Source organism: Anabrus simplex, chromosome 10, assembly GCF_040414725.1.
Source record: "Anabrus simplex isolate iqAnaSimp1 chromosome 10, ASM4041472v1, whole genome shotgun sequence".
Taxonomy (NCBI): Eukaryota; Metazoa; Arthropoda; class Insecta; order Orthoptera; family Tettigoniidae; genus Anabrus; species Anabrus simplex.
In genome coordinates this window covers 25,548,412-25,567,478 of record NC_090274.1, presented here as the reverse complement: position 1 = coordinate 25,567,478, position 19,067 = coordinate 25,548,412, and the positions used below count along the sequence as shown (strand labels likewise).

The following is a 19,067-nucleotide window of genomic DNA, read 5'->3' as shown; positions in this document are numbered from 1 at the left end:
CACACTCTCCCTTTTTCTCATAGATGGGCTCTCTCTCTCCTCATCAATCCCAGTTCTTAACAGACTTTTCTTTTCAGCTCTGTTCTTTTTTATTGTTACCTATTTCCACACTTGACATGTCATAGTATTCATCTGTATGTTCCTACATCTCACCTCATCCCCAACCCAGTATCAGGAAATGAGACTAAGGGGGAGGCAAACATATATAAGGAGTGATCAAAATGTTTCCATTTGACGGTCATACGGTCCTGAATCAGGATATTAATTAGGCACTCATTCCACCACTGCACCAGGTTGAAGATCCCCCTGTGGTAAAACACAGTGTTCTGCTGCACATCCTCGTCTGGAAGTGTCGACTCTTCAAGGCTGTTTTGAGGGGTGCGAAGGCGTGACAATTACATGGGGAGAGATCAGGACTATATGGCGGGTATGTCATAGAATGTCATAGAAAGAGATATATGGCGGGTACTCGAGTGTCTCCCAATTGAATTGGCGTACCTTCTGGATGAGGCTGGCCTCCCAGTCGACCAGCGTCTTGTGTCAAAATGCAACCCCCACGGAACTTCGTGCACCATTCCACAACGGTGGTTTACGACAGACTTGCTGCCCCATGCATGGTCTCCATTCTCCAAAGGATGTCCACGGGTGTTTGTCCTCTGGCAGCTAAGAACAGAATAACAGCATATTGGTTCTGTTTGGACACATTTGTTAATAATGTTGCCATAGTACATGTGGCCGCTTTTAACGCATGCACTGGAACAACAGGACTGCCACAGTAATTCCTTTGTCTGCATGTCTGTGCTTATATACCCGCATCAGAGTCGTGCTGTGTTGCATGTCCGCTGCAGTAACGCCCTCAAATGGAAACTTTTCGACCATGCATTATGTGTTCCTATTCATGTTCCTGTCTCTTGATAAGACTTGGTTTATCATTAATTTTAGTTCAGCATCCAGGAGATAGTAGGTTCGAATCCCACTATCGGCAGCCCTGAAAATGGTTTTCCGTGGTTTCCCATTTTCACACCAGGCAAATGCTGGGGCTGTACCTTAATTAAGGCCACAGCCGCTTCTTTCCAACTCCTAGGCCTTCCCTATCCCATCGTCGCCATAAGACCTATCTGTATCGGTGCGACGTAAAGCCCCTAGCAAAAAAAAAAAATTAGTTCATTGAACTTCTAACAGTTGAGCTATATAGCTCAGAAAGCAGAAGCACTGGCCTTCTGAGCCCGAGTTGGCGGGATTGATTCTTGCTCAGTCTGCTGGTATTTGAAGGTGCTCAAATACACCAGCCTTATGTCAGTAGATTTAATGACACATAAAATAACTTCTATGTGACAAAATTCTAGCATCTCGGTGTTTCTGAAAACTATAAAAGTAGTTAATGGGACTTAAAGCAAATTTCAGTATTATTCAACTTACAACAGATGGTAAAAGTAGCTTTAAGAATGTTAAAGTTACTATTGAGATCTGAGATGCAGGGACAAAAAGTTGGCAGTTTTAACAGTTACAGTATAGAGCCTCCCATCTCTCTTAAAGACTTAATGTATGTAGTATTTTATTTGTTGTCTTAGTGACTTCATTGATATGTGAGATGTTATCCTCATAGACCAGCTGATAATGCTTTCCACTTATTTCCCAGTGCTGTCTCTCTCTTAATTAGATTTCTGACACTTGTTTGAGAGTATGGTTGATGGTAATTCCAGTTCTGTCATTTTTCAGGTGGTAGTATGTAACTGTTTAGAAGAGCTTCATGAAAATGTCGACAAGGGCCAGTTGACACCAGAACTTGGTGGCCAAATAACATACTGCCATCAAGAATGGATTCAGCAGCGAATGGTAAGCAGTTTCATATTATTAACCCCTTTCACTTTGGGGAATGTAGTTAATTTTAAAAGAGTGTATTCCCTCCTTCCCCAGTTCTCCTGCTCCCAATTTGCTGCAAGACAGTGAAAGTGGCCTTAGGATTACATTCGTGGTTAGGTGCTGTCTTCCCACCCAGACGGCAGAAGTGTGAATCCAGGTCGATCATAGGTTTCGATTTTCATCTCGAACATCACGTGGCATCGAGAAAGGCTTCTGGCCTTAAACCCCCCAGCCGAAACCAAACTGGCCGGGCTGAGTGGCTCAGATGGTTGAGGCACTGGCCTTTTGACCCCAACTTGGCAGGTTTGATCCTGGCTCAGTCCGATGGTGTTTGAAGATGCTCAAATATGTCAGCCTCGTGTCGGTAGATTTACTGGCACGTAAAATAACTCCTGTGGGACAAATTTTTAACACCTCAGTGTCTCCAAAAAGTGTAAAAGTTGTTAGTGGGACGTAAAATAAATACTACTATTACTACTACGTTTTCATTCCTACCCTGAAGGGGGAGGCAGGCCTCTTGGACGGTAATGCCATCTCTCAGGCAGGGAGATTTGTTATGGTGAATGAGATGCACGGAGAAGGTAAGGAGGTTGGCGACCGTGGCCTATACTAGGAACTATCCTGGCATTCGCCTTAGTGCAAGTGAATGGAAAACCATTCTCAGGACAGCCGACGGTTGGGGCCAACCGTGAGGTCTAGCCCTTTCCAGTCTCTCGAATGCAGAGGCATAAAGCCACGGTAGAGCCGTGGCCACCCCTCCTGTGCTCAGGTGGCCGGTCAGAGTGTGGAGCTGTTGGACCACTGGACCAGCCGTGGCCACTTATGGGCCGAAACCCACTCTGCATCTACCGACTCTTTAATTTGAACCTAACACTTTGATTTATAGTGGATTGGAAAGGTTGCACCCTTCCAGGGATTTAGTTGGAAAACATTCACTGCCAGTACTCTACTAACTTTTCAATTTTTCTCACAATCAAACTGCTAGAGTGTGGAGTCATGTGCGATTAAGAGACGTGAGATCTGCTTTGTCTTTCACTGAAAGAACCCTTTTACTTTTGTATTGCATTCATTGAGCTGAAGGTTTTTGTGTTTTCATGTTTGTCCTTGTTTTCTCCTTGTGTTTCTTTCTACACTGACCTGTCATTTTGTTTACCCTATTGCGCTTTCCTTTCCTTGTTCCTCTCTCTACACAATTTACTTGAAACTTAAGTTGATCACACAATTCCTGACACTTTTCTCTCCATATAATGAGGTGGAAGTAATGGAGCAGGAAAAGTGGAAGGACAGAAAGGAGTCGGAAGCTCGTTAACTACACCCGGGCGACTGGACTGGGACATTGATGATGATGATAATGTATCTAAGACTTTTGGCCATTGAGATGGAGACAGCTCTTTTAAGTGATTAGTAAAATTACCGTAGATATCCTTCTCTAAACTGTCAGAATTTAGTTCTCTATGAGATGACTGTGATGTCAGCAATCTCAATTCCATATTGTCTACCGGTCTTTGGTCATTTGACAATACAGGCTGCATTTCATTTTTCTCATTCCTTTTTTGTTTTGTGAGTAAATGATTATACTTTTCAGTTTTCAGAAGATTTTTAAAAAACACCACGAGACAGCATAGTTCAAAGGAATAGCGTCACTCAATTTATATTTAATTGTAAAGAATAATGTAATTTTTTTGAAAATTTCATAAACTGGGGTTTGTTCTACTTCATTTCTTGTTACAAATATGAAATACTCGCCGGGCTGAGTGGTTCAGATGGTTGAGGTGCTGGCCTTCTAACCCCAACTTGGAAGGTTTGATCCTGGCTCAGTCTGGTGGTATTGGAAGGTGCTCAGATACGTCACCCTTGTGTCAGTAGATCTACTGGCACATAACAGTACTTCTGCGGGACTAAATTCTGGCACCTCGGCGTCTCCGAAAACTGTTAAAGTTATAAGCTAAAATTTATTTTTTGTTCGGTCCACCTTTTCAATACAATATATCAAGTAAATGATATTACATAAGTCTTGGGACTAGTTTCAGACACTTAGTGGCTATCTTCAGCCAAATACAAATTAAACAGATTATGTGATAATTAAAATGAATGTATACCAGACAAAGACAATGTTGTAGGAATAATTATAACATTAAAATATATATAATAACAAAAAATAAGGTTATGATCTTGTCGTAATATGAGGTCTTTTAGTTGACTTAGGACCTCAGGCAAGGAAGTAAATCTGGAAGTACCGGGCGAACTGGCCGTGCGCGTAGAGGCGCGCGGCTGTGAGCTTGCATCCGGGAGATAGTAGGTTCGAATCCCACTATCGGCAGCCCTGAAAATGGTTTTCCGTGGTTTCCCATTTTCACACCAGGCAAATGCTGGGGCTGTACCTTAATTAAGGCCACGGCCGCTTCCTTCCAACTCCTAGGCCTTTCCTATCCCATCGTCGCCATAAGACCTATCTGTGTCGGTGCGACGTAAAGCCCCTAGCAAAAAAAAAAAAAAAAAAAAAAAACTCTGGAAGTGATAGCCAGAATTAGGAATAAAATATACAGAAAAGAAATTAAAAAGAGAAAAATTATTTGAGACTCACCTCTAATGTCCGATGTAGAACAAGCACTGACTTGCTGGAGGAAACCTGATGTGAGGAAATAAATGGAGTAGGTCCAACCCTTTGAAGAAGGAAGTTCTCAGCAAATGAAAGGTAACAGCCACAAACGGCCTCACAAACCTAATACCGTCAGGGTCGGAACGGATCAAGAGTTGACCAAGGAAGGTTGGATAGGAAAAACGAAAGTGATGAGCCTGGCACAGGTTAGTATAAGTAATATTGGGCTCAGCTAGGACTCCATGCTTGCAAGCCCCTGCTTCCGAGTTCAAAGCTCCTGGGCTCCCATTTCTATTACAACAGGCAGAGGATACTCATTTTGGATTTTTAAATTAAATACTAGTTTTGAACTTAGGTAATTTTTTTATTTCACTATATTTGAGTTCATACTTCTACTTCACCTCTGTAAAAACTGTAATACAGTTGATAGATCCCTTACCATGGAAATAGTGGTTTGAAATTGGTAGGTTTTTCATTCTTTTTAAAGTTTAACATATACCCTTAACTAATACAATATGGCTTATATTCAGTTTGTTGAGAATTGTTTGAACAAGAGATACATCTATGTAATAATTAGTACATAAATATTATGAGTAATCTGTTAGGGACGTGTAGTTTTTATAAATCACTGTCGTTCGTCTACATCTGCGCGCGGCCGCCATTATGTGCAGACTGCTGTCTAGTCGACACAGCTCTGACACGATTTGAAAGGAAGTATATGACCGGAGAGTTGTAGTTTGCTACCGTTTGTATTCTTTTTTTTTTCCGAGAACTATATGAACCATATAGAATAGTGCAGTGCTGACGAACGTACAAAGTATGGTTGTTTCATAATAACAATAATTTAAACCAGAGTTCTCTGCAATAAATGACCCACCCCATACAGCATATGGCCTTCAACCTCAATGTGTTAATAGAAATTCTAGTATGTTGTTCTTTTCACCAGTTTATTGTAATCAATTTAAGCATATTTGACATGTAAGAGTGACTGAATTGAGTTTCTGTTTCAGGCACTGGAGAAATTTTCATGTAACACGCAGGAAGTGTCCGCAGCACTTGACAGTTTCACCCAGAGTCTGCAAGACACTGAGTTTCCTAATGATGTGGATGCTACTCAGCAGCTTCTTAAAACACAGGTGAACTTCTTGCAATATGTTTTGAGGATTGTATTTATAAATTTGCTAGCTTAAGAACTCCTTCTGTGGGTGGGTTGTGAAAGAGGATGTTATTTTAGCATAAATGAAGAAACACAGTGTGGAGATAATCATATTTTATTTCTAGTATTTTCTGTTTCCTTTGTATTTTTCATGCTATTTTTTCACATGAGTTTATAATGTGTTCCTGTACAACCTTTCCATAAATGTATAAGTTTTTGGCACTGGAAAATGGAGAGCATGAAATGTAAAGTTTGTTGCATGGGCCGAGGAACATCTCTCACAAATTACAAGATTAGTATCATTAAAGAGCAAATAATTTTATAATATTAATGTTATTATTTAAAGTTTTCTTTTATTAATAGAATTCTATAGATAAAATTTGATATATTTTACCTTGTTTTTAACGGCAGCTTGTAAATGCAGGAGGTTGTTCCTAAATAGATAGATATGTATATAAGCTGATTTCAAAGATGTTGGCCTGATAAAAAAAAAGTGGTAATTGGGAAAATCGACTAGCAGGTAATTTTTATGACCAGTTATAGTAGTATCACATTTCCCAAATATTGAAAGATTTCTGGGTTTGAAAATTCACAATCATTCAAAAATAAGTGGTTTGATCACTGGACATTTGCTACACAGATGTTTTATGACATTAGATTTTACTGTTTTAAGTTTAGAGACTGTCATAAGTTTGCACTTTTTGACATAATCATGAAAATTAATTCTCCTAAGAATATTTCCACTATAAAATACTTATTCTTGAAAAATGTATAGAAAAAAGAATTATAGATTCTAGGGAATATCTCGTGGCCTGGTGTAATTGATGCCTGGGCCTGGCGGTTGAGAAACATTGACGTAGTTGATCTAAAAGTGTGTAAATAATAATTTGTTGTATTTGGGCTTTGTAGGGTGCAGAATATTCTGAGCTTAAGGAAGAAATCCTTAACGCAGCTCGTCATGGTGAGAATCTTCTGAATAGCATCCGCCAGTGTCCGAATGGCAATGGTACCTTGAACAGCAGAGAAGGACAGATGGAGCTGTATCGTAGTTGTCCATACAGGCTGTGTAATGTCACAGCTGTTGAAAGGTGAGTCACACTTGACACTACTCAGTTTTATCTTTATAATTAATTCTCAAAAGCACTTTGATACTGGCAACAAAAGCTATGTTGTTTGCAGAGGATATAGGGATATGCGGTGAGGATGAAACGGAAGTGCAAAAACAAGAAGATGTATGGAATAGAGAGAGAGAAATTTGGGATGAAAGTAAGCACAAAGAAAATTAAAAGAATAGTGATGACAAGGGAAGGAAGGAAGGAAGAGGAAAGATGAAACTGAATGGGAAAATTCTGGAAGTGGTTAAAGTTTCAAATAATTGGGAAGTGTGATCACAGAAGGTGGGAAGATAACCGAGGAAATTGGGAAAATAATACAACAAGCAAACAGCTTCTACCAGAGTGTAAGGGGTATTTTGTGGAACCAAGATGTCCTGAAGAAATGTAAGAAAGTATTATATTCATCCTATTGTGAACCCATAGTAACTTACGCAGCTGGATCATGGACTACAACAAAAAGAGAGGAGAGTAGAATACAGGCAGCAGAGATGAAATTCCTAAGAGGTATCGAGGGTAAGACCAGAAAGGATAGAATTAGAAATGAAGAGATAAGGAAAAGGATAGGAAACTTGAAACTTCAAGACAGGACAGAAACAACAAAGCTAAAGTGGTATGGGCATATGATGAGAATGGGAGAAGAGAGAGTGCCAAAAAAAGCTTTTTCAGAGGAGTTAACATGAACGAGACCACGAGGAAGACTGAAAGAGATGGACAGATTCAGTGTGGGAGTGCATAGAGAAGAGGGGAGGAAAACCAGAAGATGTACTTAAAAAAGGACAACAGTGGTGGAGAGACAGGCAGTGATGGAGGTACTTGATTCACAACCTGACCCGGGAAGCTGAAAACAGGAAATGAAGATGATGATGATGGTGATGATGGTGATGATGATTATTCCTTTCCAAGACTTGAAGCAAAACTGATTTCTGTTATGTAGTGGTAGTGGTTATTGTTTTTAGAGGATGTACAACTAAATGGCCGTCCCAGAATTTCTACTGCTAAATACCTTGCTCTGTATTCCTTGAAATAGAAATATTTGTAGTGAATGTAAGTAAAGGAAAGGAACAAAAAAATGATAAATCAAGTCATATAAGAAGATTAAAAGAAACACATAATAGAATAAGCACAATGACAGGTCGCTGTAGGAGGATTGGGCAACAGAAAGGGAAGACAAGGACAATCTCCACATCTTCAATTAGATGGGCTCTTTCCTTATCGATCCCAGTTCTTCTTCACCCATTTCTTCTCAGTACACTATAAATAACAGGAGGCTTTTAGCTTGTCCCACACTTGCAACTTCCCTTGTCCTTATATGTTTTCGTGTTTGTCCTGGCCTCCTCTTTCTGTTGTTTCCTCTTCCCACACTGACCTATTCTTCTGTTTATCCTGTTATGAGTTCCTTTTCTTGTTTCTTTATTTCTTTCTTTCTATATATGATTTACTTTTAGTGAATAGTTATTTGAGAAGAGTTCAATATTAACTGTTCATTCTTTTCTGCCATACTTTTGTTTGTTGTAATTAGTGACAACACATGAAAATGCCCATTCAGGTTTTGTTCTGTTTTGTACGTTGCAGGTTATTAGTTCAGTTGGAAGAAACTGAACGAACATTTGACGAGTTTTGGCTGAATCATTCGGCAAGATTACGTCAGTGCCTCGAGCTTCGAAGGTTTGAACAAGACTTCAAGGAATTGCAGGTGAGTGTAGAGGAAAATAATAACATAGGCCCTAGTTATTATTATTGCCATTAGGTTCAGGCATTCTGAAGAAAACATTAACCAACTAAGGGGGGGAAAAAAAAAATAAAAAAAAAATAAAAAGTAGTTGGGCTAAATTACAGTTACCTAAAAAAGTATCTTACTCAGTTAATATTTACAATTTTTTTTTTTTACAAGTAATCAGTAAAATTATAACTACTTCACAGAATTCTAGTCTTGACAAAATCACTGACTGTTTTTAATCAATACCAAAGGTTGCAAGTAAAAAGTTTTAAACAAAAGCATAAATACATTAAGGGGCTTTCATCACCAAGTGACACTAAACATGATACCATTGAATTTCCAGTTCTTTTCCCCCCTCATCATGTTGCAGGGAGAGGAAATTCCCCATCCTCTTCAAAGTCATATATTTCTTCTAGGTCTGTTATCTATCACATGTGAACTCACCAAGTCATAGTACTTACTTACTTACTTATCCGGCGCTACAGCCCTGTGTGAGCCTTGGCCTCTTCTACGATAGTCCGCTATCTACTTCGATCCTGAGCGGCTGGTCTCCATGGGCAGATGTTCATTGCTCTCAAGTCAGCTTCAACTTCATCGCTCCATCTATTACGGGGCCTTCCTTGTCGCCGTCTTTTATCTACTCGGGATTTAACTACTTTTCTTAGTATTCGATCTTCCTCCATTCTTTCCACATGGCCAAGCCATCATAGTCTCTGTGCCTTAATAAATCTAACCTTATCCTCCTGGTCTAATATGTTCTGTATTTCAGCATTCGTCCTTATCCTCCAACCATTCTGGTCTTGAATTGGGCCATATACTCGTCTAATAATCTTTCTTTCAAATATTCTTAATTTATTTGTGTCATCAACTAAAAGGTTCCAGGCTTCTGAGCCATATGTCACTACAGGTCTAATAAGGGTCTTATATATATATATATATATACATATTGAATTTTGTAGGTTTAGACAATAGACGAGATTTAAATAATGTAAGATTTGCATAATAGGCCCTGTTTCCAGCTATTATTCTATGATGTATCTTCTCACTTATTCTATTACTAGCAAGATAACCGTGCTTCGCTACGGTATTATACTGAAATTTATAATTGGATACTTTACGTTTTATATATAATCCGCCAAAATTCGCGATCTGACTCGTCTTCTGAGAGAATCCGCCAAAATTTGCGATCTGACTCGATTTCTGAGAGATTACGGCAAAGTTCCTCCCATTTTTTAATCTTTCTTTCCAGCAATCGATTTCGTACTTCCTGGGCCACATCCAGGTATTCCACCTGGACAGTTGGATCCCTAAATCTTTGCCATCTTTTCCTATAAGCATTTTTCATATGGAACAAATCCTTGAGGAGATCTGGCGTGGTGTTGTTTTGGGTGCCTTGGCGGTACTGAACCCGCGGCCAGACTGCATTTGAAGTCATTACCCGTCCAGGACACATTTCCAGCGCAGTCTGCACATTTTGACCATGGTCCAAGACATTATTATTATTATTATTAGCCTATTATTATCATCATCATCATCATCAACATCAACATCATCATCATCATCATCATCATCATCATCATCATCATCATAATCATTGACCTTGCTATAGAGGTGAACAGTTGCACGGTCGATCTCATTCCTATCGTTTATTTCAAATGTGTTTTAATTTTTATTTATATGCCAGAAGAATCTACTGTATTTTAAGAACATTCACCAAAGGAACAAATGGCTCTCGAAAACTAACCCAGGAAAGATTAAAAATGATCGGTTTATAATCAGAATAAGTACATTGAAAATTCACAGCCTGTTTCCAGTCATTCGGCCGGGTCAGGAATGGAATGAATAAAGTCCCCATCTAGCGGCGAGGATAGGAATTGTGCCAGCTGCCGAGGCCTGTCGCGCTCCTCTGGGGTAATGATTCATGTATGACAAATGAAATGAAATGAAATGAAATGATATTGGAGCGTGTTGCCGGAATGAATGATGACAGGGAAAACCGGAGTACTCGGAGATAAACCTGTCCCACCTCCGCTTTGTCAGGCACAAATCTCACATGGAGTGACCGGGATTTGAACCATGGAACCCAGCGGTGAGAGCCGGCCAGCTGCCGTGTGCGCCACGGAGGCTCCCTATAAGTACATTATGAACGGTAAAATCAATTGGTCTCACCTCTTTTTTTCACCCCACCGCCGTTAAGTTGATTCACCCCCCCCCCCCCCCCCCCCCCGCAAAAAAAAAAAAAAAAGGAGGCATGTTCCTTTTTGTTTAAAGGAGATTCCAAATACCAATGTTCACGTCTGTTACTTTCAGTTTTGAGATATAAGTATCCCCATAAATATAATTACCATTTTTTCACTTCCTTTCACACTACCCCCCATAAGTGAATTTTCTGGCAAAAATACTTGTTTCTTTAATAGTAAAGGATATTCTAAATATCAAAATCAAATTATCACGACTCTAACGCCTTCAGGTTTTGAGATATGTGTCCTCATGAAAGGAGTTTAACTCCTTTTCACTCCCGCACCCCAAGATGATTCTCCCCCCAAAAAAATGCGTTTTTCTTTGTTTTTAAAGGAGATCCAAATACCAATTTTCACATCTGTAACAACTTTAGTTTTTATTAGATGTAAGTATCCTCATACAATTAATTCAATTAATTTTTCAATTCTTTCATCTTCCCCCCCGCCCTTCATTGTATTTTCCCAAAATACGTGATTCTTTACTTTTAAAGCAAATTCCAAATACCAAATTTCACGTCTGTAACATATTCAGTTTTGAGATATCAGTAGGCCTATCCTAATTAAAAGAATTCAACCCCATGTTCAGTCACTTTTACCACCCACCCAAGTGTTTTTTTCCGAAAACTAAAAAAACCCACTTTTCTTTATTTTTAATAGAGATAAAAAATTACGATTTTACAATTCTGTAACATGTTAAGTTTATGAGGTATACTGTAGAAATTCTCATTTTAAAATTTCACCCCCTTTTTCGTTTCCTTTGAGTGGAGTTTCAAAAACAAATGACCTATGTTTCTTTACTTTTAGAGGAGATTCTAAATATCAGTTTTTACATCTGTAAACTTTTAAAGTTTTGAGATATAGATACACTCATTTTAAAAATTCACCCCCTTTTTCACCCCCCACTATTTGGATTTTCCAAAAACAAAAAGTACATGTTTCTTTATTTTTAAAGGAGATTCCAAATACCAATTTTCAGGTCTGTAATATCTTCAGTTTCTGAGATATAAGTATCCTCATTAAAGGCATTCAACTATTTTTCACCCTTTTTCTCCCCTCCTATTAGGATTTTCCAAAAACAAAAAAAATACGTGTTTCTTTATTTTTAAAGGAGATTCCAAATACCAATTTTTACATCTGTAAATTTTTAAAGTTATGAGATATAGATACACTCATTTTCAAAATTCACCCCCCTTTTCACCCCCATTGTTTGGATTTTCCAAAAACAAAAAAAATAAGTGTTTCTTTATTTTTAAAGGAGATCCCAAATACCAATTTTCAGATCTGTAATATCTTCAGTTTCTGAGATATAATTAGCCTCATTAAAGGCATTCAACCCCCCTTTTCACCCTTTTCTACCCTTCCTATTGGGATTTTCCTAAAACAGAAAAATACATGTTTATTTTTAAAGGAGATTGTAGGTGCCAATTTTTACATCTGTAAACCTTTAAAGTTTTGAGATATAGATACACTCATTTTAAAAATTAACCCCCTTAGCGATGAAATATCCAAAAATCCTCCCTTAGCGAGCACCTACATGTTAATATGAATGTATCCCCAAAATTTCATTTCTTTATGTCCAGTAGTTTTGGCTCGGCGATGATGAATCAGTCAGTCAGGACAAGTTCTTTTATACAGAGTCCGCCAGAAAAATGTATACACCCTTTGTTAGACGATATCGGGATATGGACATTGTCAACTGTTATCATTGTTTTTAAATGTTGTAGTATGGTCTTTCGCTCAACAGATGTCTGTACTTGCATCACGATGATGGGAAAACAAAATGGCTGGAGCACGCTTGACGTTCGAGCAACGAAAGTACATTCTGAAGTGGTTTATCATGTTTGATAATGCCGTCGAAGTGCAACGTCAGTGGAGGAGAGAGTTTGAAACAGAACAATTAAAGGCATTACTGGGAAGTTTGAGATGCGTGGAATGATTTGTGATATTCACAAAGGAAGACTGGGAAAAATGCGCGCAGCTACCAGTCCTGCTCACGTGTTGGAAAGTTTTGCTAATTTTCCACAGAAGTCTGCTACGCAATGTGCACGGGAAATGGGGATTAGCAGTACAAGTGTACGACGAATTTCCCAAAACACCTAAGTAGAAAGTTTACATCCCAGGAATACTGCATGCGATCCCGATCGTCGAATGGTATCAGCAAATGGTAACCCAAGATAAACAATTTCTGATGAAGTTAGTGTGGTCTGATGAAGCCCAGTTTAAACTTAATGGAACAGTGAATCGACATAACTGTGTCTACTGAGCTCCGGAAAATCCGCGCATGTTCATGTGGACAAGGCGGTCAATCTACCAGGGGTTAATGTCTGGTGTGGACTGTCATCGAGGGGCTTACTAGGACCCTTTTTCTTTGATGGTACTGTCACTGGAGCAGTGTACTTGGAAATGTTACGAACATTAATTTTACCAGCTGTTCGTGCGCTTTATGGAGCTGATGATGAAGTCTTCTGCCAACAGGATGGGGCGCCACCACACTATCATGTAGCAGTACGAGCTTTCCTGGATGACAATCTGCCGGGACATTGGATTGGACGACGAGGGCTCATTGAGTTCTCCCGCTCGGTCGCCAGATCTTACCTCTATGGACTTTTACTTGTAGGGAACTGTGAAAAATTAAGTCTGTCGACGTACGGCACGCACGCTGGAGACCCTTTGCCAGGAGATTACAGCGGCATGTGCAGAGATCCCCATTCAAACAGTGACGGACGTAGTTGCAGCGACCGCTCGTCGTTCTACTATGTGTCTGGCAGCCAACGGTGAACATTTTGAACATCTCATGTAACCATATGTTTAACTGAAAACGGTACTACACGTGTAATCAAAATTTAAAATGTAAAAAAAAAAAAAAAAACAATAAATAGTTTTTGTTCCGTAAAGAGTGTATACATTTTTCTGGCGGACCCTGTATATGTAGATTGTTTGTCAACATGGTTCCCAAATACTCAAAACTTCGTACATTCTCAAAATTTCCCATTTATTGTCAGATTATCTTGACTTCTTCTGCCCTGTATAACAGTCACATGCATACACTTAGATTTACTGTCATTCACCTCCAATCCCATCCGTTTTCCTGCTTCCTCCATTTCAAGAAATATTTCCTTCAAATATCTATTATTCCTGGCCATTAACACTACATCATCTGCATATGCAAAAATTTGTTTAGATTTATATACAATATTTCCGCTATCCATTATTTTTTCAAGGACTTGGTTAATTGCCAGATGTGGATGGATGGATGGGTGGGTGGGTGGGTGGGTGGATGGATGGATGGATGGATTCTTCCTAAGTTGTGAAATATTAAGGTTGGATCATGAATCCTGGAAGTTATAATCAGTCTGTATACCATCAATGTTTTCCAGTATTTAAACAGTTTATGTGAGTAATAATTTTTTCAGGTTTCACTGTTCTTGTGTTTCAGGGTAATTTTGACAGTCATCTGAAGACAGTTTGTGAGATGACAGAAGTTGGTGAAACTGCTGCTCGTGTTGAAACTCTTCTCAGGGAAGCAGCAGTATTCAAGAAATTGTGCTTGGTAAGTTTGTATTTTTTTCCGTCTATACCTAAAGCAATGTTCTAGTAACTTGAAGTTGCTGTCTAGTTCAGCTGACCACTAACTCTATCCATCCAACTCAATTAGGAAGAGGAGAGCTTTGTTTTAACCGGCTCACCAAGCAAGTGGCTGCGCGGTTTGGGTCGCTTAGCTGTGAGCTTGCATTCAGGAGATAGTGGGTTCGAACCTCACTGTCGGCAGCCATGAAGATGGTTTTCCATTTTGACACCAGGCAAATGCTGGGGCTGTATCTTAATTAAGGTCACGGTCACTTCCTTCCCACTTTCCTGCCCCATTGTTACCTTAAGATCTGTCTTTGTCAGTGCGATGTAGAGCAAATTGTCAACAAAATATATTAACACACATGATCTGTTCCTACTTATGCTGCACATCCCATGTGCTCAGCCATTTCCTGAGTAACTTAATGCACAATCACATGCATAGAATCAGATGAGCCTGGCTTCACTAACCTTGTACTGAAAAAGTGGTTGGATGAATAAGAACCAGGAAATAATGAATGAATATTAAGTAAGAAGTGTGAGAGTGAATGAATGAATTATTATTACAAGATATTAGAATCATTCCGTATTGACGGTTTTCACTTTACAAAGGAAATATAATATGTCCTCCTATTCAATACATACACATCTCCATTATTAGATGGAGTAATAAATCAAACATGTTTCAACTCGTTTGAGCCATCTTCAGCGAAAAAAATATTAATTTCTTATTCTTCTTTTATGACCACATAGGATCACTTTAGTCAGTCCATCGTTCAGGTCTCTTTGAAGGGATTGTTCGGGCTTTGCGGTCCTCCCAGTACTTCTTCAGACGCTCAGATCTTTGTGCCCTTTCCTCACTTGAAAATATGCGTGTTGTTGGTTTGTTTCGTGTAAGGGTAAAGCGGAGGTTTGTATTCTTGAGTTTTGTATTCAGTTTTATCTTATTTGTGGTGTCTTCTGTTGTAAGGCCTATTTCCTTCAGATCCTCTCTTACTTCTCTGATCCATTTACATCCTGTTGTGGTATTTTTTTGAGATGAGATTGTGTTGTACTAGTTGTTTCAGAGGTCTCGAATACTGCATCCTCATATGTCCAAAGAATCCCAGTCTCCTCTTACGCATAGTATCTGTAACGGGTTCTAGCTCTTTGTACACGACTTTATTAGGTGTTATCCGCCACTGTCCGTCATTAAAGTTATTTACGTAATAGATACTAAAAATGTGTTAAAAACATATTGAAGGAAAGAATGAAAAACAAAAGAGACATGACGGAAAATATAAAACAATTCAATATGTACACATTTCCATCATTAGATGGAGTAAAAATCAACTCGTTTGACACCTTCAGTGAAAAAAGTTAACGTTTTTTACATAATTGATGCTAAAAAAACATGTTAAAACCTAATGAAGAAAAGAATGAAAACAAATGAGGCAAGACGGAAACAAGCAATAATTGACTATGGCGAGGTTGTGGACCTCTTAGTCTAAAACTTGCAGTGTGTTATAATTAAGAAACAGGACGAAATCACTATGTTAAAAATCCAAACTGACAGACTGTCTCTGTTGTGTCACCATTACAAATAGTTAAGAGGGGAGCGAAAAACTTGAGAAACTAAGTTTGGGAGGAAATACGTGCCAGGTGGCACATAGTGGAAAACCGCCAATGAAGTTCAAATTTTTGAATAGTTGCACTCTTGAAGGCTTGACCTTCTCAATTTTGGCGGTCACGTTCTCAATGATTGTGTCCAATGTTGTCTAGGTCTGTTTACCTTATTTATAAATAGTCAGGAGGCAGCAAAAAAAATTGAGAAGCTATGTTAGAGAAGACGGCAGATGCTTGGTAAACTGTATGTGACCCATAGTTGAAACTGTCAATGAAGTTCAAATCTATAATGGAAAAAAGAGGTTGTATGAGAAACTAAGGCTAATAAGTAAAAAATAAGTGTGAAGAAAACTTTTAAACTTACTTATTAAGTAGTTGTGCTCTTGAAACATTTTGCCCTTTCAAATTTAATGGTCCCGTTCTTACGATCGTGTCTATTGTTGGCTCAGCTGTGTTTATGTGGATGGGAGGAGTGAAGGGGGAAGGGGAGGGGGCTGCAGGGCTGGTGGGGGGGCGGGGGGAGTGGTGACAAGTTGGAGAAATCGAGGCGGGGTTTGTTTTTTATTATAGAAGTTCTGACAAATACATGGAATGAATGTTTCAAGTAGAATGTTATTTTTTTCGTTGATTTCATTTAAATTATGAGAGGGGTTCATAAACATATACTGTATATCGATGTGGATGCTCTCGAAAACGTTGGCAAGGTGCCATTTTGCTCGTAATCCAAGATCTTAGGATCTTTATTCTATTGATGTGTATTCGTGACTGGATTCTTTATGATGCTCACTCATAGCTGAAAAAAGATTATACTTGATAGCGTTGAGATGTTTGGCGTATCTTATGACAAAATTGTAGCCTCTTTGACCAACATGCCTTGAATTACAGGATTTGCATTCTAATTTTTTTGCTGCCCTCCTGACTAGCCAACATTGGACACAATCATTGAGAACGTGACCCCAAAAATTGAGAAGGTCAAGACTTTCAAGAGTGTAACTATTCAAAAATTTGAACTTCATTAGCAGTTTTCCACTATGTTATATGTAACTATTCTCATGTTTAGACCCGTATTGAAATTTGCTATAATTTGCATACAAATTTGTATTTTTTATTTTTCTATTCCACCTTTTCAATACAATTGATTTTTTGTTGTAGCAATATGAATTTCTAACAACACTACATTAAAAGGGACATGTTTCGCTCAGTTTCGAGCATCCTCAGCCTTTGTAATTTATCTCAAGGTTAAGACCTGTCATTGTTAATTTGCTTCTGACTAATTATAACTAATTTATACTTAATTATGATTCTAAAAACTAAGTGGTAAAATATGTGAACATAGGCATTTGTAAATACAATGGATAGTTTAACAATTTAAAATGACCGTGCTGAAATTGGGATATACATTAATTCTAATAACATTGACGTCCAAAACACAGTAATATCTTCACAATGATGAGATTTGCTAAACTTCTCAAGTTCATTGTGTTTTAAAAAACAATTATTGGTTGAATTATTGTATTAAAATTTGAGTTGTAAATTCTGCTAAAACGCAATAGTGTCTAAAGCTTAAAGTCTTAATTGTGTTGGAAATATTCTGCATCATGTATTGGTTTGAGGCATGCTTCTGTAATTTATTAGTTGTAACTGGTGAAATGCAACTTATTGGTAGTTTCCTCAAACTCGGTCTTAATTTGATGAGCAGGTTTTACATTTACATTTTTGAATTTTTAACACAATGCGGACCGGTCCCGAGTTATCTCGTGTTAGCAGCAGACCCAGCAGACTGAAGTTTAGTGCTATCTTTTGAGATATACCGGAACTATTTGGTGGTCAAGGGTGATAGAACTCTGTTATGCATGGTTTTACACAATCGAGTCGCATTTTTTTTCGATTATTCTTCATATCATAGATTTTCTTTGCATTTTCTGACAACATGTTTACAAAGTTTGAAGAGCCATGCAAGATAGCAGCGCCCAGGGATCGCACGTGTTTAGACAAGGATGAAATTATTTGCGAATGATGTGCTGATACAGGCTCCAAATATCCAAGTGATGCTGACTATTTAGAGCTCGATGATGAAATATCTTCTAACGGAAATGTTTCAAGTGATGACGAGGATATAGCCTTATCTTCAAGGTGTGAACTCGCGTAGTGCAGAACAAGTCTGATAATAGTGTTACAGGTGTAAATATCCTAAATATTGTAAACAATGTAGTGTTTTCTGACAACTGGGTTATGGACAACAGTGAACCTAGACTAGAGGATTTTGAAGGTGCTCCTGGTATAAAGGTATTGCCTAATGAATCTGGAAACATAGTACAAGTAGCAGGACTTATGTTTGGTGAGGAATTTTTTCAGTATGTAGCTGAGCAGACAAACTTATACTATGAGCGGAATTCACATTCTCATAACATATCCCCTAAAATACTAAAGTGGACTAATGTCACTAGCAGGGAAATTAAGAAAATATTGCTCTGTGTGTATTAATAGGGCAGGTGAAGAAACCACGTCTGAAAGATTACTGACCAGCCGATCCCCTAATAGAAAACCCCATATTTCCGAAAACTATGAGCCGAAATAAATTTCAACAAATACTAACCTACCTGCATTTCAACAACTATTCAGGAAAGCCACCAGAAAAAACCACAGTAGTCCTTCAAAAGCTAGTGAAGTTCTGACATTTTATTAGAATTCATGCACTCCAGCTTGTAGGTAGTTAGAATGTGGCCGGGAACAGGGCTGTGCATGGGGTGAAGGGCATCCGGTCTGCAATGTGTTAACACAGTGATTTTGTCCTGTTTTTTTATTTATAACACACTGTAAATTTTAGACTAAGAGGTCCACAACCTTGCCATAATCATTTATTGCTTGTTTCTATCTTATCTCATTTGTTTTCATCCTTTTCTTCATTAGGTTTTAACACATTTTTTAGCATCAATTATGTAAAAAGTTAACTTTTTTCACTGAAGATGTCTCAAATGAGTTTATTTTGAATGTTTTTTTAAAAATTTTCTGTCATATCTCTTTTGTTTTTCATTCTTTCCTTCAAAACATTTTTTTCACTGAAGATGGCTCAAACGAGTTGAAACATGTTTGATTATTATTACTCTATCTAATAATGGAGATGTGTATGTATTAAATAGGAGGGCATATTATATTTTCTTTCTAAAGTGAATGAATGAATGAATGAATGAATGAATGAATTTGT

General features: G+C 38.2%; 1 protein-coding gene across 1 annotated transcript in view; it reads left to right on the top strand.

The window, feature by feature from the left end:
- LOC136882302 (guanine nucleotide exchange factor DBS) overlaps nt 1-19,067 on the top strand; it is a 122,163-nt gene that overhangs the window by 18,241 nt on the left and 84,855 nt on the right. Inside the window, exons 6-10 of the mRNA XM_067154874.2 lie at nt 1,720-1,836; nt 5,473-5,598; nt 6,528-6,706; nt 8,306-8,426; nt 14,127-14,240. Coding sequence (XP_067010975.1) covers nt 1,720-1,836; nt 5,473-5,598; nt 6,528-6,706; nt 8,306-8,426; nt 14,127-14,240 — 657 coding nt within the window. The remainder of the gene's footprint in view (nt 1-1,719; nt 1,837-5,472; nt 5,599-6,527; nt 6,707-8,305; nt 8,427-14,126; nt 14,241-19,067) is intronic.